The sequence below is a fragment of the Corvus moneduloides genome, chromosome 1 (assembly GCF_009650955.1).
Source record: "Corvus moneduloides isolate bCorMon1 chromosome 1, bCorMon1.pri, whole genome shotgun sequence".
NCBI classification, from domain to species: domain Eukaryota; kingdom Metazoa; phylum Chordata; class Aves; order Passeriformes; family Corvidae; genus Corvus; species Corvus moneduloides.
Window position 1 is genome coordinate 64,433,798 of NC_045476.1, and position 22,504 is coordinate 64,456,301.

Here is a 22,504-nt window from a genome sequence, read left to right on the forward strand (position 1 = left end):
ACGCCCTCCTCAGCTTTGCTGGGAGAACTGCCTGGTGTTTGGCTTTTATAGCAATGATAAACAGGGCACACCCTGGCCTGCCTTGACAAGAGAAATGAAGAATCTAAGGTTGATTTTTTTTTAATATGACTCTGAATATGAACTTGGGTAAACTGCTGAAAAGGAAGCTAGCCCATGTAATGCACTGACCAATTCACACAGCATCCTGAATTCTGCTCTGCTGCTGTTATCCTGAGTGGCCTCTGGAAAAGCAATACTGTCTGATGCAGTCCAGTTTTGAAAACAGTTCCTGAAGTCTGCTTTACAAACCCTCACTGAAACAAAGAACAATATACAACCAAATGAAATGTAGTACATTGGTTAAGTAGAATAACATGTTGAAAACAAATGAAACCATCTGAAAAGTGAGTTGAACAATTACTTCCATTCTTCTTTGCTAAAAATCACTGTGTACAGTAGGGTAGTATCTTGAATAGCTAAGTGCCTCTCCAATACAACACACAGGCAAAACAAGAACAGTCCTTCCATATTAAAAGAATTCCTGCTGTGTCACATCATGGTGCCTGCACAAGCTGAGTTGAAGACTTTTTATTGTTAAAAGGCACTGCCATTACACTACATTTTAATATGGATCTTTGCCCACAATCATAAATAAAACACTCACTCATAAACAATTCCTAAAGGCAGTGTGTCAGATGGTATTTAATGAAAAAAAAAGCCTGCTGCAATGGAGTGGAATACCATAGGCTATGGCTGGCTGGGGCTTTCTTTCCCCTCCGTATCTCTAGGTGTTTTGTTGGTTCCCAAACGGCTTTTTAGTTAATGTAAGCTATGCCTACCAGAAGATCTTTCATGCTAATGGATGGAAAGTTCACAGCTAAAATGCAGAGAAAATCAGTACTGTTTTCAAGAGCTGTCTAATGTGGGAAACCTGTAAAAGCTGTGAAAAACAGGAAAAACTCCAAGTGAGTTACAGAATGATGACAAGAAAAAATTATCCTGTGGTAAAATTAAAATTGTATTTGCTAAATATCTTTAAAGACTAAATCCGTAAGGGAAAACATATTCAAGTATACTGATCCCTGTTATGTAAATTCTGAGATCTTCATGAAACAGAAAATATGATACAGTCTGCTGCATACAGCCTTTCTCAAATTCAGCAAGAAGCATATGAAATAAGATAAATGTCTCTCTGTTTAGCAGACTGCTGTGGTGGTCATAGCAATATAGTTTTAAAAGACTGATTTTTTAAGTAATCTGTTTTTCCTGCTCTCTGGCCTACTCCCACGTTCTCTGCAATTAGCATCTTGCCACATACATTGGGAAGCATAAGGCCGAATTACTTTTACAGAAAGCTGCATTTAGTAACTCATTATAAAGCTGACATCACATTCAGTCATCATTCAGTTCAGGATGTGGCAGAGGTTATCATGCAGCACATTACTAATATACTGGGGGGAAAGATTATGTCAACTGCCTGCTAGTGTCCACATCCAGGATGCAATCTCCCCAGGGAATAAACACTCTTGGAAAGCACTAAACCCAGAAATCTTCACAAAGCTGTTTGCAATTTGCAGCCAAAACTATCCACAAATGCTGGGAATAGACTACAGTCCTTGACAACACACAACTCCAGGCATTTCCACGGGGGAAGTTTAATCTACAAGGATGTAGAAATATAAAACAAAGCATCGCTCAAAGTAACTGTTTGTCAGATCATGTGCCTCTAATTTGGTTTCCAGTGACATTACACAGCTGCAGCCAATGGATTTCAGCCAGGCCCAACAGTCACTGAGGTTCTTTTTTGTTTAAATTTAGTATCTGAACATGTTTTGCCCATCATTAAAATGGAGAGTAATTGCTCAAAAGTGAACTGTAGAAATTACAACTGCAAAGAACTTACTAGGTCACCTAGTCCCATCCTCAGAACAATGTCGGATTGAAAACACATTGCAAGAAATACTGAACAGTGCTGTGTTTGTTTTCCTTTTTTTTTCTTCCCCTATTCCTTTTTCTTTATTGTAATCATTATCACTATATTCAAAAATTTAAAAAATAACCACAAATGCCAGTGTAAACATGCTTCAGATATATAAGAAATACAAAGTATTGCACATACAGAAGTCCTGTGTTCGGTATCTCCTTATGGTGCTATTTCATCAGAGTTGTGCAGATGATGTGATTACAATGAGCTGCTGATGTTATTTCTGAAGCTGCTACACACAACAATTAAATATTTACAAAAGCTGGAAGCTCACTTTATTTTTTCATGGAAGGATGATTTTGCCTGGAATGTATGGGATACAGAGGTGTGCAAATATGGGACAGGTGTGCTTTGTGGTGGCATTTATCAGCTGTTGTCTCTAATCTACAAGGGAGCAGCTCAAAACCCTTCGGGGGAAGGAGTCTGTTAATGGTTTTCTGGGTGACTGGGAAGATGTCAGGCCTCCCCATCTCTAGGAAACAGAGGTGCTTGCTTGTGTGAAGCACACAGGTGCTTCATCTTTGTGTTCAGAGGCACATGTCTCCTCCTCTAAGGAAGTCCTGTGACCCAGGCACACTGCATCTGATAAACTAAAGACTCCATAAAGATCTTCTTGCTAATTTGCCTTAGATATGAAGGCAGAACACAGCTCCTGCTTGGATTTCCCAGGTCAGTCTGAAAGAAATGATAGACCTGTAAAATCTCATGTCAGACTGACAGAACTGACAATGTCTCATGACTACTCCTATCTTGAAGTATTAGGAAGCAGAAGGGCAGTTATTTAAAATGAGCCAAAAAGTGGCAGAATGGGCGAGGCCATTACCAGTTGAGAAGCTGAGATGGATTGGCAAGAAAAGGAACTCAGGAGAAGGCAAGTGGTGTGTATGTTTCATAAAATGAACAATCCCTCCTGACGTTTACACAATATAGCTAATTTCACACTCACAGACAGCACTGAAAGACTCAAACTTTCACATACAAATTTGCACAGATCAGGCCTTACAGTCCCTGCTGGGATAAAGACCATTTGCTGATAGAAGGGAAAGAATCATCCCTTCTTCAGAATCCTAAACCCAGAAAAAAATAGTAAATACTAAGTGTGTATTTTTACTCTTTACCTCAAAATCTCTTTTCTTCTTTTTGTTAATGCTTGGCTGGCTGGCATGCTATTTTTCTGCACAAATACAAATCCTGCCACCCTTTCCTGCAAGACTTCGCTTAAAAAATAATTTTATTAATCCCTAAACTTTGCCAAAAGCATTACTTTTAAGATGCTGCCAGTTTGTAGTTTGAAAAATGAAAAAGACCAAGATTTCTTTAGGTGAACAATTATGGCAGTAGCTGTTCCATTTTAAGAGGCAATTTCAATGAAGTAACAGGGCAATGGCCAAGAAAATTTACCCCAGCTCAAACCCTCCAAGCCTTTTCAATATCACCAGTGTGGCTGTGATAATTTAAAACAGTGTTTCAGAAATGACTGTATCCTGTGTCAGTGTACAGCTGCCAGCCCTCAGCAAAGCAAGGACAGGGTAACTCATCCCTGCTCTATACTGTGCATGGATTTAGTTATCTGGGTGTGATACTGCCAGCTCTGGGCTGAAAGAGATACAATGTGTACTTGCTTATCATATATCTCATCCTGTAAAGTGTTCCATAAATCTTCTGCTTTGCAAAACACCTTTCAGCCAAGGAAGTTGTGTTCTGGGTGTACAATGGGTTTACTCTTCTATTTACATGCAAAGTAAGTACACTATTTCTATTCTTTTTTCCTTTCTTCTCTCAAAATCTATGTTGATTATTATATCAGATACTTATTCCAAAAGGTGGAAAAATAAATAATTGTGCCCCATCTATAAAGTTATTTATAGACTACCTTTGTGTTTCAGAAGTACTTTCACAGTACTGATATATTGCCTGTCTCCCTGAGCCATAATTTCATAAAAGTTCTTAGGGAGGTTTCAAAGGTATTCTGCATGATACAGTAGCATTCAGAAGTTTTGTCCTGGTTCATCTTCTAGATAATACAGCAATGAAGGCATTCTCTCCTTGAGAGATTTGGACTTGTTCTGGAAGCATCTCAGTATACCACATGCGCTCAAAAGCATCTGCTGAAACGTAGACTGACTGGAATATGGGATGAACATTCTGTTCAGTGGTGAATATGTTTATAAGGTAGTGATAAAGTTGCTTTCTTTGGCAAGGATGGCCATCATGCGGCATGTTCTCAGAACATTGCATAGATCAGATTGATACAATGTCACTTCCTGGTACAAAGGAAGACTGTTGGAAGGAATCTTTCATTTAATCCTCATTGTGTTTCTAGTCTCAGGCAGGATTCTGACTTGAACTGTAACTCTCTTCCTTTACGCATCAGTAGTCTTGTTATTTGTCAGCTGTTGCCTGTCAGCCATGTCATCTTGAGGAGGTCTAGCTCTGTCAAAGAAGCCACACTGCAGAAAACAATCAACAGAAACAAAGACATCATGGTAAGACAACCACAGGAACACTCAGCTGCAGTTTCATTCTTCACTCAGGCAACCTGAAATGTCGGACACAATGTATGGCAGGTTGATAGATTGTGAAGGTATTTTATTTCTATCCAAATCATTCCCTTTGAAAGTTTTAGGTGCAAGGCACTGAGTTCCAAAGCAGAGCTTTAAAAATCCAAATTATATTACATGTCTTTGCAGGAGATGTAAAGTTGGTCTGAATGGTGATATGGACTGATGAGAATGAGAAATCTGCTCATCTCAGTTCAGCGAGGCGCTCATTCAGAAAAGAGATTTAGACTGACAAGCAGTAATAATAACAGAGATGAATTATGTGTTGGGAAATGTCCACAGGACAGTATTGTGACCCAATCTAAAGATCACTAAAGATTAGATTTCTCTCACCTTACTTTAACTGCCTAAAAGTCACTCTTTCAGTTGAAAGGTTGAAAGTTCACAAGTGGTCAAAGGAATGTACCACTAAAAGGTAATTACCAAAAGGTAATTTCTCTCCTCCTTCATGTTTAGACATAGCTTTTTGCTGCTGTTACTACCTTACTAGGTGAAGTTGGGCAGTTAGCATAGGCTGTACACCTAACCATAACCTTTAGGCAGCTATAGACAGATGAGCCATATCCTAGCTTAAGGAATTACTTCAATCTTATTTTTAATGTGAACTGAGAGGATGGACAAAAGCTACACTGGCTCCCTGTAATATAGCAGTTACTGGAAACTTGTCTTAAAACTTCTGAAGGGAGTGTAACAACCAACACAAAAATAGAAAACTTTAAAAACCAAAATATATGATATATTAATATAAAAGGAAATCTTCTAAAAATTAATTCTCAGAACTGGTAGTGTTGTTCCATGCTGACAAAAACTGGAAATTCCTGAATTATTCAGAGAAAACAAAGTTAGAGTAACTTCTTTTTGAACCTAAACATCCTGAGATAGAGGATCATAGGTCTTGGGAAACAGAGCCAAACTCTGTATGCCCATTTATAACTGGACTTCAATAATAAAGGAGGACTTGGAGAACAAGTTCCCTGCATAAAGGTCAATGACACTAACATATCAGAAAGGCCAAAACAAAAAAGACATGTGTACTGTTGCTTTTGCTCCAAACTGTTAAAGATCACAAAATTCTAGCCTCTCTTTTTATCTGTTAGTATCTTCCAGGGGTTTTTTTAAGGCAACGGTAACAGAAATAATGCAACATACCTTCCATAAAGCTAGTGTCAGCAGAGCTAGTACTAGTAGTCCAAGAAGTATGGCTAGTATTATAACCCATAAAGGGATCTCAAAGGAGACATTTGGGGTGGACCAAATGACAGACGTTCTGATCTGCAATGAAAGGAATACATTTAATGAACAAAAATGAAGCAAGTAAAGCAAATCTGGTAGTAGAATACAGAGACTAGAAGCATTGACTTTAACAGCATTTTGCAGATTAGAAATTCACATTGACCAAAATTCACCCATGTTGGCTTCATTTATTGTAATTTCCTTTCCACCTGTTCATGATAATTATTAGAAATGGAATTCACACATATATAAAAATTTTGTGTATCAGACATACAAATAATTTCCCCATAATACAGTGGCAAAATAATGCCCTTCTGTGCAGATGCTTCAAGAACATTCAAGGAACAAAGTTCTGCTCACATGAATGCTGGTGCAGCTTAGGCCACTACACTGAATGGCACTGAATTACTCTGAAACAATGGTTGACTTTGGCCCAAACTCTTAATTCAAACCACAGTACATACCAGATACATTTTTCTTATTTTAATTTCTGCTGACATACTCGTACACATTTTTTCAGATGATTTGCATTTCAGCTAAGCAGTCAAAAAATGAAACTCAAGCAGTGTGTATTGTCCTTGTGATAAAGCCTAATGCACAGTATGATATTATCTTCTTTAAAAGAAGCCAAGCATACCGACTATTGCCTAAATGAGAAACAAGCATGAAATGCGCTCTTTCCTTGTCTGAGGCTCTACAAAGAAGCAGATGTTAACATCAGTTATCAAAGTTTTAATTGACTTGGCAAACCTCTCTCTTTAGACCTTCATGTGGACAAAGAGTAGTAATAACCCTTCTGCATTTCTCCTTTTGGGGACATCCACTCTCTCCTCCTCATTCTCCTTTCTGTACCTTGTACAAAATTTATTATATGCTCTCAGACTCTGCTTGGAAGACTCCTCATCATTCTCACTGAATATTTGCTCTGTCCCTGCTGCTCCCAACTGGGAAGGAATGATTTTGAGCTTTCCTTAGCTCTTCTGACACAATTATATCCCTTCAGTTTTAGTTCATTTTCTCAAACTTTTCTCTTTGCTGTTAGCCTAGGAAGTGATTTCTCTCCTGGGTTTTCTCTTGGACCCCTCTCATCTACTCCTAGTCTCCCTTACACAGGATAAGTATGTGACAGATAGGAGTTATTTGCTTTATGACATGATGAAATCAGTTTGCAAAGAAACTGATGACACAAACTCTCAAATGATATTCCTCTTCTGTGCTCAAGGTACAGCTAGGAAATCTACTCTTTTTAATAAGTTTGACTATTTCCCAGTCCCTGAGCTGCACTCATTGTAAATTTTCTATGGTTTTTTTTTTTCTGCTACTACCTTAGTGATTGATGCACTAGAAATTTAACACAATACTGATTTCTAATTTGTTCATTGAAGAAACAGCAGCCTACATTTTAAGAATGGACACAACTCTGTAGTTCAGCTCAAAACTGTTTCCATTCCCATGCCTCTCACTTCTCTCCTTGAAGGTGGCAAATTTAGTAATTGTATCCTTTCTGCCACATCCAGTCCTTTCCTCTCTCACTTTTTCTTATGATCAGCATTCTTTCATAGACTTTTCATTCTGAAAGCACCAGTAGATCTGTCTTTCAGCTACTGTCAGGCTTAACTGGAAGACACTTTTGAACAGTCCTTTTCACTTACTTCATCTGTGCAGCCAACTGCTCCCTACTCTGACACAGCGCTTACAGAGACGGCAGTCTGGTGAGCTCTTCTGATGCACATATTTTTATAGCATCCCTCACCAGGAAACAAAATGTAGGGACAAACTTTCTATGTAGGGTACTACTTGCTTTCTACCAAAGCTTCCACTGAGAGTTACACAGAAAATTCCAAGACACTACGCAGTCCTGGTGTCTGCACTTTAACATTGGCTCTGAAGATGAAGTACTTGCAGTGCTGGCCACACCACTGCTGATCTAACAAACACAGCTAGTATACATCTTTGGAGCAGCTCTAACTAGTCATAAGTCTAAAATATTTCAAAAAGATAACATCTACAAAGAATAAATATGAGAGCTAATTAAAGCAAGAAAAAATTATTTTAAGGCAAAAAGCATTAATAAAACAACCCATGAAATCCCACCCTTATGTCCCAACAGATAGCCTGATGGTGTGATCAAGTGATCAACCATGCCAGTGCAGGAATACCATTTCCTTTGCCAGCCTCCTCTTTGGGTTGCTTCTTAACCACTGCAAAATTTCATAGCCTCTCTGCATCATTAGATTCAGCTAGAGCAGAGCTCATTTAGTGAGGATAAAATGTTTTTGAATGGCTCTGCTTGTGTCTCAGAGTGGCATTAAAATGCAAGGGCAGAGCAAATGAGAGAAGGGTCATCTGAACTGTCTGCAGAGATTCTTCCCGAGAAAAGCCAATTAAGGAAAAAGATGAATTCAAGTAAAAGGCTAACTGACCAGGGAAAACAGAAAGGATGCAGTTACAAGGGGCTGCTTGAAGCCTGTAGAAAACAATGAGCTCAGCTGTCCAAGCAAGAAAGCATCTCCCTTCTACTGCTTGAAAAGCATGTATGCTGCCCTGAAGCAAGCCTGATCACATACAGCACAAGAGTTGGGAAGTGCTGATGAAAATTCATGGGCCTCAAGACAGGAAAACCAGATTGATTCAAAAAACCTCAACTCATTCACCTCTGTTGGCAAACTCTGAGGTACTATGCACAGGAAGTTACAAATTTTAGTTATTGTTTGGAAAGGACTCGACACTGTCAACATACAGATTGCATATCTTAATCATCTAAGATTTGAGCTTCACTGTAGTTTCTATTCTTAACATTATCACTTACCTGAGCATGTTGCTGTGAAGCTGGAGCACTAATGTGAAAGACCACTTACAAAACCATCTTAAAAAATATTTGTAAAACAGCAGCAAAAATAAAAGGCAATCAGTGCTTTCTGTTGTCTCAAGTTTAACAAAATGACCCCATTATACAGCAAGATCAAATCTCAGGGAAGACCTATTTGCATGGAAAGACTTTATTTTGCCATTTCTGCTACTGATAGCTTCTACCAAACTCCTAGGTGGCATAATGTGACTGAGATAAATACAAGAGGAAATGGGAGTCAGCATTGCTGCTTTAGGGTGGATTGTAGAACATTAGTAAAACAGAAGAAAAGGATTTTGACAAGCTGCTGGCCAGGTATGGTTGGCATGATAGATGGATGGTCACCCGGGTTTCAGGAAAGGATTAATTTCTGGAGTAGCCTGGAGGGGGCATGGCCAGGACCTGAAGGTTACTCTATACCACCTCACACTATTGCTGAGGCTGGGGGAAGGGAGCCTCTTCCAAAGTTCCTCCCAGTTGAGTAAGCATGGCAGAGGGAGCTGTCAGTATTGTCTATTGTCAGGGAGTTTCCCTGACAATCTTTCCTTTCTTGTACCCTCTGTCATTAGTATTGTTGCTGTTACTGTTAATTTTCTTATCTCATTGCTGTTTTCTGTAAATTTTTCTTATCTCAACTCAAGATCTTTACATTTTTTACCTTCAGTTCTTATCTCCAATCCTGTTGCAGGGTGAGAGGGAGGGGAAAGCAGGGAAGAGAGCAAGCGGTGCATGATTTGGAGAGTCACAGTGGGAGAACTAAACTGGGGAGTACCGTTCCTAAACCATGACAACAATCTACTGAAATGGTAATCCTGAATATGGAAATTATCTGAGTGGGCAGGTACTACTGTAGGAAGAACTTTTGGTTTACACATTTCTTCAGACAGTATTTGACTGAACCACATCTGGTTTGATGCCTTAGGTTTTAACTTTTATATTTTTCAAATTCTGTTCTGCTTAGTGTGTAACTGAAGTTTCTTGTAGCCTGTTAATTTCTGCTCTGTTGTGCTAGGTAGACATAACAAAGCCTCTCTGGGCCTGCTTTCCAAGGACACCCAGACCGTCCTAGGCCCAAAAAGTATAAACTGAAAAGCCTCTAAAGGGGGGTAAACGGAGGGAAATTACATCATTAAACTGAAGCTTTAATTGGAGAATCAACCCTATATGCAAATGAACCAAACCTAAAAAAGTGTGAAGAACTCGTGACCTGTTGTCCATCTTGGGGTCCATCTTGGCAATAGCCTCTGGCCCCAGGGGGTACCTTTGAAGGACTTTCAAATAAATACCTGCCTTACTCCTGTCTAGTGTCTGTGTCTAGGAGGCCTCTCAAGGACTCAGTTCCTTGGGCACCAAGTCCACTTTAACCCAATCTAAGGTAACTACTTCAGCACCACAGGTGCTCTCAGACAGGGGTGAAGTAAGCTGCTGCCTGGTGTTTGGGTCTGAATGGCTCATAGGGCTACATATGATTGCACAGCAGCAGAGCAACAACTAGACTCTTAATGTGTGCCAGTTCACTGTTCAAAATTAGGTAGGGTCAGTCCAGACCTCAAAGCATGTTTGAGATCCTCCTGCAATCAGTGGAAACAGACTATTTCATTAGGGATGGTAGACAGATTTTGGATAAAGCTGATAGCAGTGTATGCAAATACAAGTACCCATGTTGCCTTTCCATGCCTTCTTTTATGTGCCACTTCCTAGATGTTTGTTGTATTTGTCTGTTGTGTTTTCTTTCCTCTTAGGCTACAAAAACAATAAGACCAGCTAGCTCTTCTTCTGGTATCTACAGAGCACCTATCAGCATGGATCCAGATAGGGACATGTGGATCTTCCTGAGGATGCTGAATAATGATGAGTGGTATAGCAGCACTCAGCCTTGCTTGTGCTGCCCGGGTTCAGAATCTTTTCTCCCTTCCTCCTTCTGTCATTCTGCCTTTACAGACAGTCAAGTGAACTTGTGGTTTAATTTCAGTAGCTCAGCTGGAGCTTGACAAATGTTGAAACATAAACAAGGAATTGTAATCTAGAAGAGCAGGGTATCATGTTTATAATCCTTAGATTACCAGCAATGAGCAAAACAGACAGCAGAAATTAGTCTATCCTGTATTAAGCAGAATGCTGCTGCAAAGCTGGCACATCTCTGTTCTCTTTTAGCCTGAGTGCAGCCAAAGCTAATGACATTTGCCTGCTAAAATCCTGAAACCATCCTGTTGCACCCACACACTTTTTTCCATGAATCCTTCTTTGTCTTAGGTTTTAAAAGCGAGGGGATGGTTGTGCTAAGTACTTGAGATTTATTTCCTGAGCAGGGGATTATTTGTAGGCATCAGTCTCACTCCTGCCTGTGTGCATTACCAGTAGGATATAATGCCCCCGGGCTGCCACCCTTTATACTCTACACAAAGACTTGCAAGGCTACTAATGCAACTGCTGCTGAACAGTTTGACACTGCAAGTCCTGAACACCCACAGAGCTGAGACAGAAGCTGGAGGGGTAGAAAGAAACAAAACATTCCTTCAGTTTTGTCTGCCTTGTTTCACCATTTTTACAGAGGACTGTCCCTTCTTCGCCCCATGCTGTCCACAACAGTTTTACATACGATTTTGATTTAAGACAAGTTTGTATTTTCAGCTTGGATTTCTGTTCTTCTCCATGTGGTAGGTTTAGCACTGCAGGATCAGAGCCAGGGAATGTTTCCAACTAAGGTGGCCAATAAGAAGTGGAATTTTTACACAAGTGTTGCATGTTGACACTGTACTTTAGATGTGTCTTGGCTTTCCTCAGGACAAGACTTTATGTGGAACATTGAAAATAGTGCTTGCTTCTCTGTCAGGTGGGTGAAAAGCACAGCTCACAGACTTGAGAGGAGCCATTGACTTCTGACACTGCTGAATGTCTCACACCTTTTGTATGCAAAGGGTGCCTCAAGCACTGAGATGAGGGTGAAGTCAACCCAAGAGTTACAGACAGAGCCTTTGTTTGCTATTGGAAATAAAATCCATGCTGGTCTTAGCACAGATGCTGTCTGATAGTCTTAACTTCATAACCCCTCTTGTGGTTCCACGAAAGTCACTTGTTGCTTATGAAAGTGCTCTGCTGGGGAGGGTTTTATTTTCCTTTTTAAAATGTGCCAGTTAAGCACATTCTAAGTAGAAAAGATAATTATTAGGTTTTTTCCCACTGTATTTTGTACAGTTTGGATTTTGCTTCTGATTTTGGTGTTACTCAGTGTGTCTTCAAAATAGTCTTTGATTCCTCTTGAAGGGAGCACAAAGCAGAGAGAAGCACATGTAGAAAGTTGCTGGTTCACCAACAGTTCCATGTGTATAGATGGGAATTAGGTTTTATTGGTGCAAACTTCCAGCATCTGTGGTCAGAATTCAGTGCATGCTAGTGGGATTCTCACTTTTTTTTTTTTTTCCCCATGGTCTCTGAAAGACACACTTTAAAAAATAAATCAACTTCTCCATAATTTATTATGCTACTTTAAGAAACAGTAGCTAAATTAATTATTATTCTAGTGTTACTACTTTTGCTGCCCATGATGACATGACCTTCCTTTAGTCTTCAGCAATTTTGCTTATAGAGGCTGAGATACAGGAATTCTTTTGTACTCCTACATGTCCCCATCCATACCTTTACAGCATGATGTTCTTATATGTTCTCAAAAAATGCTCAAAATAGAATGTAAAAGCTCCCTTGAGCTTGAAGTCACATTTATGTTTACATTTTACAAATGTTTATGCAAATACATTTCATGAGGAATATAAGCTTATCTAAAATGAAAGTGCTATCATCTTGTAATAAGTAAACAAAGTTGTAGGCCTTAGTCTGCAACCAGTTTTACTCACTGTAGGACACTGGTCAAACAGTTTATACTAAAGGCATCCACAGTGAAAAGCCTATCAAACATTTAAGAAAAGCAATCATATTTTATTACACTCCCAAACTGGCTCAAGAATCCTAAATTAAAATAGAGCAAATTGCTGCTTATTCTAACTTTGTACTTCTTGCAATAAAAAGTACTTTAATGTTGCACATGAAATTCACCAAGTAAGACAGTATTTACCACAATAATACTTGTAACAAAAAATTGAAAATTTTCTCTTGAATGATTCAGCTGTTAGCAAGGAAATCCAACCAGTTGTATAATATATGGTTGCAATTCTAAGACTACCAAAATTAATGGAAATACTATTGTAGATGTCAGTGGATTCTGGTTTAACATCCATGCTGATTTTCTGTTTGATGCATTTTCACTCTAATGTTTTACTATAGAAGGTCTAGATTTTCTTACATTTACATAATGTTTCACCTTTGTATCATAACCCTGTGTACAAGACCCATGTGTTCAAGACCTATATTCCATGATGATGGAAATAAAGCCCTCAGTGCTGCAAATATGATCACATGACTCTGTAGGTTACTTATGTGCATGGGATTATTCATGCCATTAAAACTAAATGTAAATATCAGCCTGCATAATTGGAATCCAGCACTATATGAATTAAATGAAGGACATATGCTCTGTTCTTTTAAATGTATTATCTTCTCTATATAAACTTTAAAGTGGTAGCTGATTATGAGATATACACTTTTGAAAATTAATTTAAAAATATTTAAATCTTTCTTTCACTTCCACCCTTTCATTGTCTGAAAGAAAACCATAAACATTGAAATAAATCTCCAGAAGCTTTTAAAACACAACTAGTGATCTTTTTCAGAAGGAGCAAAAATATTAAGCTTTGCCCAACTTCAAGGAAATATTTCTTCTTGCAAGTGGAACATCAAAGAACTGGTGCATATAACACACCAAGCTGTAGAGCTGGCAAGTATCCACTGCCATGTCCAGATATGAAATGACATAAAAGTGTTATCATTTTTCAACATTTTACAGTTGCTATTATAGGCATTTTGCTGTAAATCATCTGCTGCAAATAACAAGCATTATACTGGCTGGAGTAAGAGAATGAAATGCTTATCTGAGCATTTGGTAGATCATCTGACACTTGTTGAGAACAGCAGGCTATCACCTGGGGTAAAGCACTTCAGTCCAGATGAAGGCCCCACTATCAACAGAATTCTGCACATGTGTTTCTGGTATGGAACACATGCTGCAAGAAAATAAAAAGAGCCCCAGTATATCTGTCAGCTTGGTGCCTTTGAACCTTTCTGGATGAATACTGCATTAAGCACCAATCCTCTCTAGTGAAATCATGGTTCTACTGATGAGGGAGGTTGGAGTCACTGTGCACACAGAACCAAGATTTTACCTTGTGTCTTCTCAGAGCAAGTATCAATCAACCATTAAATCTGTGCATGTACAAAACCAAACTTTATATCCTGTACCCTCTGAAATATACTCAAAGTAAGCTATAAAGTGTATTATTCTGGTTTTCTAGGTAAGAAAATATTCTGCCCCTACTACTACATCTCAACAGACTGATAAGATGTATTTTCACCACAGTTCAACTTGGCAAAGCTTGAACTGAGCTTGTATTTTAAAAGAAGGACTGTAACTGATGAATCATTATAATAATGAGAACATTAAGCCTTAAAATTTCAGATTACTCTTATACTAGAATAAATTTTTGCACACATATTTTACTTATTTCTATCAGTAATGAAAAAATAGAGTGAATTTTACACATGATATTAGACACCATGAGAAGCAAATTATTTTAAAGTGCTCCCCAAACCCAATGCTTCAGCACCAGCAAACAATTAAATCAAATTTATGCCTCCAAAATTAATTTTTCATATAGTACTCCAGGGCCATACAGATTTCAGTCTGCAAATAAGGCAAGTATTTTAGCATCTATCTATCTATCTATCTATCTATCTATCTATCACTTCTGTAAGGATTACCAAGTAAATTTGTATCTTGCACTTGATGTGCTATGAGGTGGAAACCCTAGAAAGGCATACAAACCTTCCTGAAAATCAGGGTAACAAAGAAGCTTAATACAGATAAGAGAGAAGTTGCTGTAGACAACACATAAGCTTGTGGGAGAGAACTGCTGACTGGGAGAAGAGTGAGATCTCTAAACCTGACAGAAACATGATTTTGGATTTTGTATAAAAATTTCCTCCAGATTATCTTTTGCCCCAAACAAAGTAACTAGATTCTTGCTTTCATGGTTGTTTTCTTTTGGGTGAAAAATCCATCCTAATAGCAATAAAGCTGTCTGCACATTAGTGCAGCAAGAAATTATTTAAAAATGTAATTAGAATCACGTATCATCAACTTCCACAGAAAGTAATGAAATTATTTCCTTTAGGTAGTGATTCCTTCAGGAATTTACACTAGAAACACAGGAAAGACTAATTTCAATATTTTAATCTATAAAAACTTTCACAGCTGTGATTAGAGTGACCAAATACACGTGCTTCACACCAAGATATAATTTTCAGTTACTTACTGCTATGCTTCCCTCAGGGAGCTTTTCTGGTTGCACTTTATATGGCATGCTCTTAACTTTGAAGGAAACATTGGAAGAAAGACTGTAGAGACCATTCTTTCTCTGAAATTATAGGAAAAAAGAAATTATTAAACCCCCTATCTATATTTAAAAGCATTATGAAAAATAAGCAGACAAAAAAAACCCCAGAGCACTGATTTCGTAAGTCAAAGATGGTTTCTGTTGGTGAAGACTGCAGGAATTCTGAGACCTGTATGTGTCCATGAGATAAATAAATATCATAAAGCTGCAATACAAAGGCCCATGTTCAAAATGGGGAAGAAGGGTTAGATATGCAGAAAGACACATACAGTTGTTTCTCATAATTCTCTCCGAAACAGGTGAGTTAGAAGCATGAGTGAAGTTTATGGGGTGTCTGTGTTTTAAACTCTCACCTCGGCTCACCAAGATCAACAACCAATATGGGTATATTGAGAACATTTGCAGGCCTATGCTGAGACCAGGTTGGCAGAGCTTCCTGATAACATCAAAGGAATGGCTGTGCCTTCCCACCAAAGAACAATAGTAGGAACAAGCATCTTTGAACTTCAATTAGTCAGAATCACAGAATAGTTTGGGTTGGAAGGGCCCTCTAGAGATAACTAGTCCAACTCCTCTGCTAAGGCAGAGTCACCTAGACCAGGTACACTTCGAATGGGATTGATTTCCTATTAGAGAAGAGTTCAAAAATCCCACTCACCTTGCTTGCTTACTAAGTTGTGTCAATGTGAGAGGAATGTATAGCAGCCATTGTTTAACTGGCCACCTCATAAAATATTTATATAGCTGTCATTAAGCATTTCAACAAACCCAAAGAGGTGCACACAAAACATGCAACTGATTTTATGGGTGACCCTACATGCAACTCATTTTGTATATCCCTTCCCATGTAAATATGGTATAGTGATATGGATCTCCTTTGAAAGTGCTTTGATATTCTCTGAAGACTGCTAGATGGTTAAGGGTTAATATGGTCAATGGAATCCTGAGGGCTAGGAGTTATGACTGTTATATCCTTTTTCTATATTATTATTATTATTATTATACCATCCCAGTTTTGCTACTGTCTTAACCCTTTATGAAATATGATGATCAGATTTCAACACAATGTTTGACTGATGATTTACAGAATAACATATCCTTTTAAGTAAAGCAGTCTTTCCTTTTGTCACCAGCTTCTTACAGTCCAGCATATTTGGAACACCTGCAAAACTTTCTCCTTCCTTCTATTTCTCACATATTTAGGAGTTCTGCTCCATTGACAAGATTTGGTTCCTGTGTGATTGTTCAACATCTTTTCCTCAGTTTTTCCCTGTAGTTTCCTGTTGCATCAAAGGCATAAACCCTCTCAAAGAACTGCTTTTCCTCCTTCAGCTGTTTTGTTGAGCAAAGACTGAGGTGAGAAGACCCCTTGATAACTTGGGCTACTATTTCTTTCCTTCAGTGACGGAGAAAGGTTTGTTTGTGAAAATGACCTGAAATAAGCATAACATAAACCTGGGAGCCAACCTGGATGCATTTGAATGACTACGGCCCAAATCAAATTTTTCACAGAACTGCTGTGGTTGGAGAGCGTATTTGGAGTTTGTTCGCTCCAACCACAGGCACAGTAGAGTCAAGTAGAGCAGTATGCTCAGGACCACGTCCATTTAGGGTTTGAATATCTGCAAGAAAGGAAACTCCACAATCTCAAGAAGCAACCTATTCCAGTTTTTTACTACCCTCAAAGTAAAAAAAGGTTTTTTTCTTATGTTTAAATGGATTTTCCTTTATTTAAATTTGTGCTTCTTCCCTGTTCTTGGATATTGAGAAGACCCTGTAGTGTTTTCTTTACTCCCTCCTATCAGATGTTTATACACACTGATGAGATCCCTCCTGAGCTTCTTCTTCTCCAGACTGAATATTCCCATCTCTCTCATCCTCTCCTGCTATATCAAATGTGCAAGCCCTTAACCATCATTGTGGCTCTTAGCTGGACTTGCTGCAATATGTTCATGTCTCACTTTTCTCAGGGAGCCCAGGACTGAACTCCAGATCTGTTTCATCAGTGCTGAGTACCGAGGAAGATTCAATTCCCTTTGCCTGCTGCCAATGCTCTTCCTCATGCAGCCCAAGAGGTTGTTGACTTTCTTTTCTGCTAGGGTACACACAGTGTGCTCATGTTCAACTTCATGTCCAGCAGAACTCCAACGTCCTTTGCTAGAATCCTGCCTTCCAGCTGGTTGGTTCCTAGCCTGTACTGGTGCATAGGATTATTCCTCCTGTGGTACAGCACTTTGCATTTCCCTTTGTCACACTATGAAATTCCTGCCAACACGCTTCTCCAGCCTGTTGAGGTTCCTCTGAAGGGCAGTACAAAGAACTGGTATATCAATGACTCCTTCCACTTCACTACAATCTGCAAATTATCAGGCTACCAGGTTGGTAAGCATGATATCCCTTTTGTAAATTCATGCTGACAGCTTCCAATGATCTTCCTCTCCTTGAGATGTTTGCAAATGGCTTCCACATTTTTTCTCCACCACCTTCTCTTCTCAGGGGTTGAAATAAGATTGACTGACCTATAGCTCTCTGAATCCTCCTTGAAGACAGGTGTTACCATTTGCATTCTTGCAGTTTTCAAGAACTCCCCCCCAATCAGCATGAGCTTTCAAAGATAATTGAGAAAGGTCTCACATTGTTGTTGCCCCTCCTGCAGGACTTGTACTTGTATTCATCAGGTTCATTGGACTTTTGTATGTCCAATTTGTTTAAATGTTCCCCTATCCTGATATCCCTCCTCTGAAGATAAATGTTGATAGCTGCAAGTTTCCTCTCTGGTTGCAGAGGCCTTGGATTACTGTATGCAGGTTTTACCAGTAAAGACAAAACTGTGGAGGCATTGAGTAACTCAGCCTTTTCTATGTCCCATTCAGCAGAAGACCCATATTTTCCTTAGTCTTCTTTTAGCTGCTGATATAAAAGCCTCCTTAATACCCTTTAAGTCCCTTGCTAGGCTCAGGTCCTGGTGGGCTTCTACTTTCCTAACTCTGTCCCTGCATTCTCAGACCCTCTCTATATTCCTTATCCAGCCCCTGCACTGGGTCAATTGACTCTGCTTCCACCTCTTTCGTGTTTCATAGAACCATAGAATCATAAAGATTGGAAAAGATGATTGAGTGCAACCTTTAACCTATTACTATCTTTGTATGTCTGAGTTGTACCAGGGTGGTAAAACTCCCATTTGTCAGGATGGACAGTTCTTGAGCTTAAAGGAGGTGATTCTGATCCTGAAGAATCAGTAGTTCTTCTGGAACTCTCTTTTTTCCAGGATCATCTCCCATGGACTTCTTCCAAGCAGATCCCTGTAAAAGGTGCTCTCCTGAGCTCCAGGGCTGTAGTTCTGGTATTTGCCTTGTCTGTTCTCCTTTTTAAAAGCTAATTTTCTCTGCAAATATGTGAGGGTTTACTGGTGATAAAAAGCCAGCACAGTTATTGCCTTCTGGAACTCATTTGGCTATGCCATAATTTTGTTCTTTTAAAATATTGAGAGCAGCTGAATGGTTATTATCAGAAAATTCAACCTCTCATTGGTGCTTATACTGGGAAAGAGCAATACTAAAACATCTGTCTCAAACAACTACACAGGGATGGTCACATAAGCTGTCTAACACAGCATCAAATGAAAGGGAGCTACCTTTTTTATCAATAGAGCTTGAAATGAAAAATTAGACTTGGTAAGTAAGTTTTATACACTTTCATGATGCTGATCATCTATGGACTGATATTCAAAAAAAAAGATTTTTCCTTATCACCTTAATTATTTTCCATTTCCAGACTCAAACCATTCTTCGTATTTTATACTTCAGCACTAGATTCCTCCTCACACAAAATCTCAGCATGTTTCTGTTGCTGTGCATTCAGAAAAAAAAATCTGAAAAAAGCTTTATCTTTTCAATCCCAAGCAATTCTTATTATGCAGGATTCTGGATATGATTATATGATTTATAAAAGTAATCTGTAATGGAGAGAGCAGAATAGGTTATATTACTGAAGAAGTAGACATTAGACATTCAGACGGATTGGCTAAGGCATTAACTCTCTTGAAACCTCCTATAAAGGAAACACAGCACTAATGGAAAAATAAAGCCTTTCACCTACTATACTACAAATATGGCTTATTTCATTTTCAGCTTATATCAGCAACAAGAACACGAGAGGAGTGTACTTCCTGTGGATTAATGCTTGGCTTGGGTTAATAAGCTTGGGTTGTGACCACAGCTATCAACTCGCCTCAACCCTTCATTAGGCTCCTGGAAATACTGGAATACAGGAATGGAGACTATAAAAGACTAGAGGGTATTTTCCTGCATTTACAGAACTATGTGTTTGTGGCAAAGAACTTGAAAACAGTGACTGTGGTCAACACTGGTTGCAACCAGGATTCTTACTTGTACTAACACCTTTGAGATAGAAGTAGATGTCTATCCTACAGCCTTTTTAATAATTCTCAAGACAATTGTAAGAAACAGCATTTCTTTACCATATCATTTTTTAAATAGTGTATGTTTAAATATTCAGTATTTACTGGAAGCTGCAGGACTTGTGGTTGGAAATTCAAGCCGAGGACTTAGTCATGGCTCAGAGTAAGGGGAAGAAAGAATTTGGTATTTGTGTCAGTGCTTAATGACCAACAGTAGACAGCCCAGCCCTAACTACACTGACCTTTTGTGTTGGAACAAGCAGAACCTGATCTTGTGCTTGTTGCTGAGACAGTAGTTTGCAATATTCTGGGAAGAAGACAAAACATGACCATCCCTTGTGTTGTCTGGGTGGCAGATCCTGCCGATGTACTTATTAAAGCTTCTCTCTCTCTACATGCTTTTGTTTTACAAATAGATTTTTGAATTGAAGCCTTTGTTTTCTTTAAAAGTTGTGAGACAAAAAAGCAGATAGAAATGAGGGAAAGTGTTCCCAATAAATATTCAGTGCAGTGTTTTCCTAAGTACAATTGAGACCAAAATAACGTGAGAAGTGCTGGAAAATCTTTGACAATTTGAAGGACAGTTTTCCAGTCTCCAGTGGAAAGCTGGTGCTTTCTGCAGACCTACACAGACCTGCTGACCCCCCCAAGGCATCTCAAAGGCATGTGGGCACCATGGTCAGAGAGCACACTGAAATGCAGAGACAAATCTGGCTCCCAGGGAGCTAGACTGAGGGTAGGAGGAACAAAACCTTTAGCAGCCTAAAGACTGGCAGATCATTGCTGTTCTGCAGATTTTAAGAGTTCAGCTACTGGAAAAAGTCTCCAGAACGACTCTGTTTCATTGCCTCTATGGAGAATTGTTCAGGCTTGTGAAAATCCTTTTCCTTCTGCTTAAATGTAGCCCAGTGAAGTCTCCCCAGCTGAAGTGCACATGCTTTCCCTACGGAGCTGCATGTTGTGGTGGTATTTTCACCACAAGAACTTATGACTTCTGCACATGGAGTTCAGAGCTGATACAACAATATTGGCGCTGTTTGATTAAAACTTGTTCCCTTTGTGTCTGCTGCAGTCTGGCACACTTTAAAGGCAGGAGGGTAAGCAACACCTTTAAAATACATGCTTTGGGAATTCATTAGCTCGCTTTCTTTGACCAATACATACCAAGATGTGAACTGCTGCCAATAGAGTAGCTCACATAAATGCTGAGAGTAGAGCTCATAAAACCACTTGTTCTCATTAATTTGCTTAAAAATGTACATGTGATTCTGTACATGGTCAAAAAGTATTTGTACTATTTGTAGCAAGAGGATATGTCCACCCAAATACACTTCTGACCAAAGACAATACTCTGAAAATCAACACATCCTTCTCTCTATCATTATATTATTACACTTCACATATTATATTTTTACATTAATTTTAATAGCCTATTTTAAGTTATAATAGAGGCAGCTGTTTTGTTGTGATTCCAGAAGACTTCAATATACAGATTATGATGGTTATCAATTTAAGATGTTTATTTCTTCATATACCTAACATTGCCTATACTGTAGCACATCTAGGAAGAGTGTCATGTTCTCCTCTTGTTAACATTGAAAATATTTTAAATAAAAATGAATGAAAACAAAACTAGCCCACACCCAAAAGACCTCCAGTTAGTTCAGTCCCATGCAAATGTCTCTTTCTTTCTAGCCTTCATTCCACATAAACAATCAAATCCAGAATAATATAATATTTTTGGCCACAACCAAAGCTGTGGGTTTTACTTAGGGTTTTTTTTCAAATAACAACAGTTTTTTGGTGTAACTGAAAATTTTGTTGACTACTTCCTCCTTTTGTTGTTATATGTGGCTTGAAGGGCAGTGCATCAAATTTTTAGCTTTTAATTCTCAGTCTGAATTAAAATAATCTACTTAAACTTCCATATATGGCTTATATATGGCAATGAATGAGGGCACAAGACATGTCTCTCGCTAATTTTTCTGCTCCCCCACTTCCATCCACAGACAGGGAATTTAGGTTGGCTGCAGAATTATTCTTTGAAAATACTAAGCAATCTTCCCTTGACTGAGATGTTTTCCACTGGACACAGAAAGCAGTTCTGCGCTGGAGGATGCTGAGGATAGAAATTATTGTTCCTTCATATTCCACTTACAGATCGAATAATTGCCCCCATAGTAAAGACGAGAGGAAAAAAAGTGAACACATGAAAGATCTTATACAAGAGGATCTCTCACTTGTCTCATATCACCTCCATCAGTTCAACTCTGTTCTGAGCTCCAAGCCTCTGCCAACACATGCGCTGCACAGTCTGTGTGGCCCCACTGCACAGGCTATCTGCACTCTTCCTCTAATGGCCTTTGTGCAGCTAAACTGAATCCTTACCACAAAAGCATTACTTGGCCAAGAGAACTTCTACCACACTAAAGAGGCGCTGAGTTCACTAGTAATAAAATACAGAGATTCTCAACAAAATTTCTCATCATGGAAATACAATTTGAGCATGTACTCTAACAGTGGTGACAGCTCCAGGTTCCAGGCAATGAAGGCAAAGATGGAGGACAAGACTGGGAGAACTTGTAGTTGATGGTCCAAACCAACAAGGTACTACATCATTGTCTTCCTTGTTTTCTATACCCTTCCAGATCTCTCAATTTCTTTTTATGTCCTTGATGCAGCTTCAGCAGAAGGGAACACCATCATTTTATAAAGCAGGTATGTGGGGCCTCTCAAGCTGAATTTGAACTGAATTTGTGTCTTCCAGTCCTGAATTCTCTAATCATTAGACTACCAGCTCTTGCTTCTGGCAATGAATATGGAATAAAACAAGTCCTCTTAAAATCTTTCAACTAATTCTATAAGTACCTTCTAAGCAATTTTTGTATTCTGTGTTCAGAGAGGGTGGACATATTCCCACTTAATTCTGATTTGGGTGCCTATCCTCCTGATAAG

General features: G+C 38.8%; 1 protein-coding gene across 1 annotated transcript in view; it reads right to left on the reverse strand.

The window, feature by feature from the left end:
• Positions 1-356: 356 nt before the first annotated feature.
• Positions 357-22,504, reverse strand: part of ITGA8 (integrin subunit alpha 8) — a 120,569-nt gene continuing 98,421 nt past the window's right edge. Inside the window, exons 28-30 of the mRNA XM_032113233.1 lie at positions 15,049-15,150; positions 5,695-5,817; positions 357-4,434 (exon numbers count right to left, since the gene is read on the reverse strand). Of these exons, the coding sequence (XP_031969124.1) occupies positions 4,348-4,434; positions 5,695-5,817; positions 15,049-15,150 (312 nt within the window). The 3' untranslated portion in view covers positions 357-4,347. The remainder of the gene's footprint in view (positions 4,435-5,694; positions 5,818-15,048; positions 15,151-22,504) is intronic.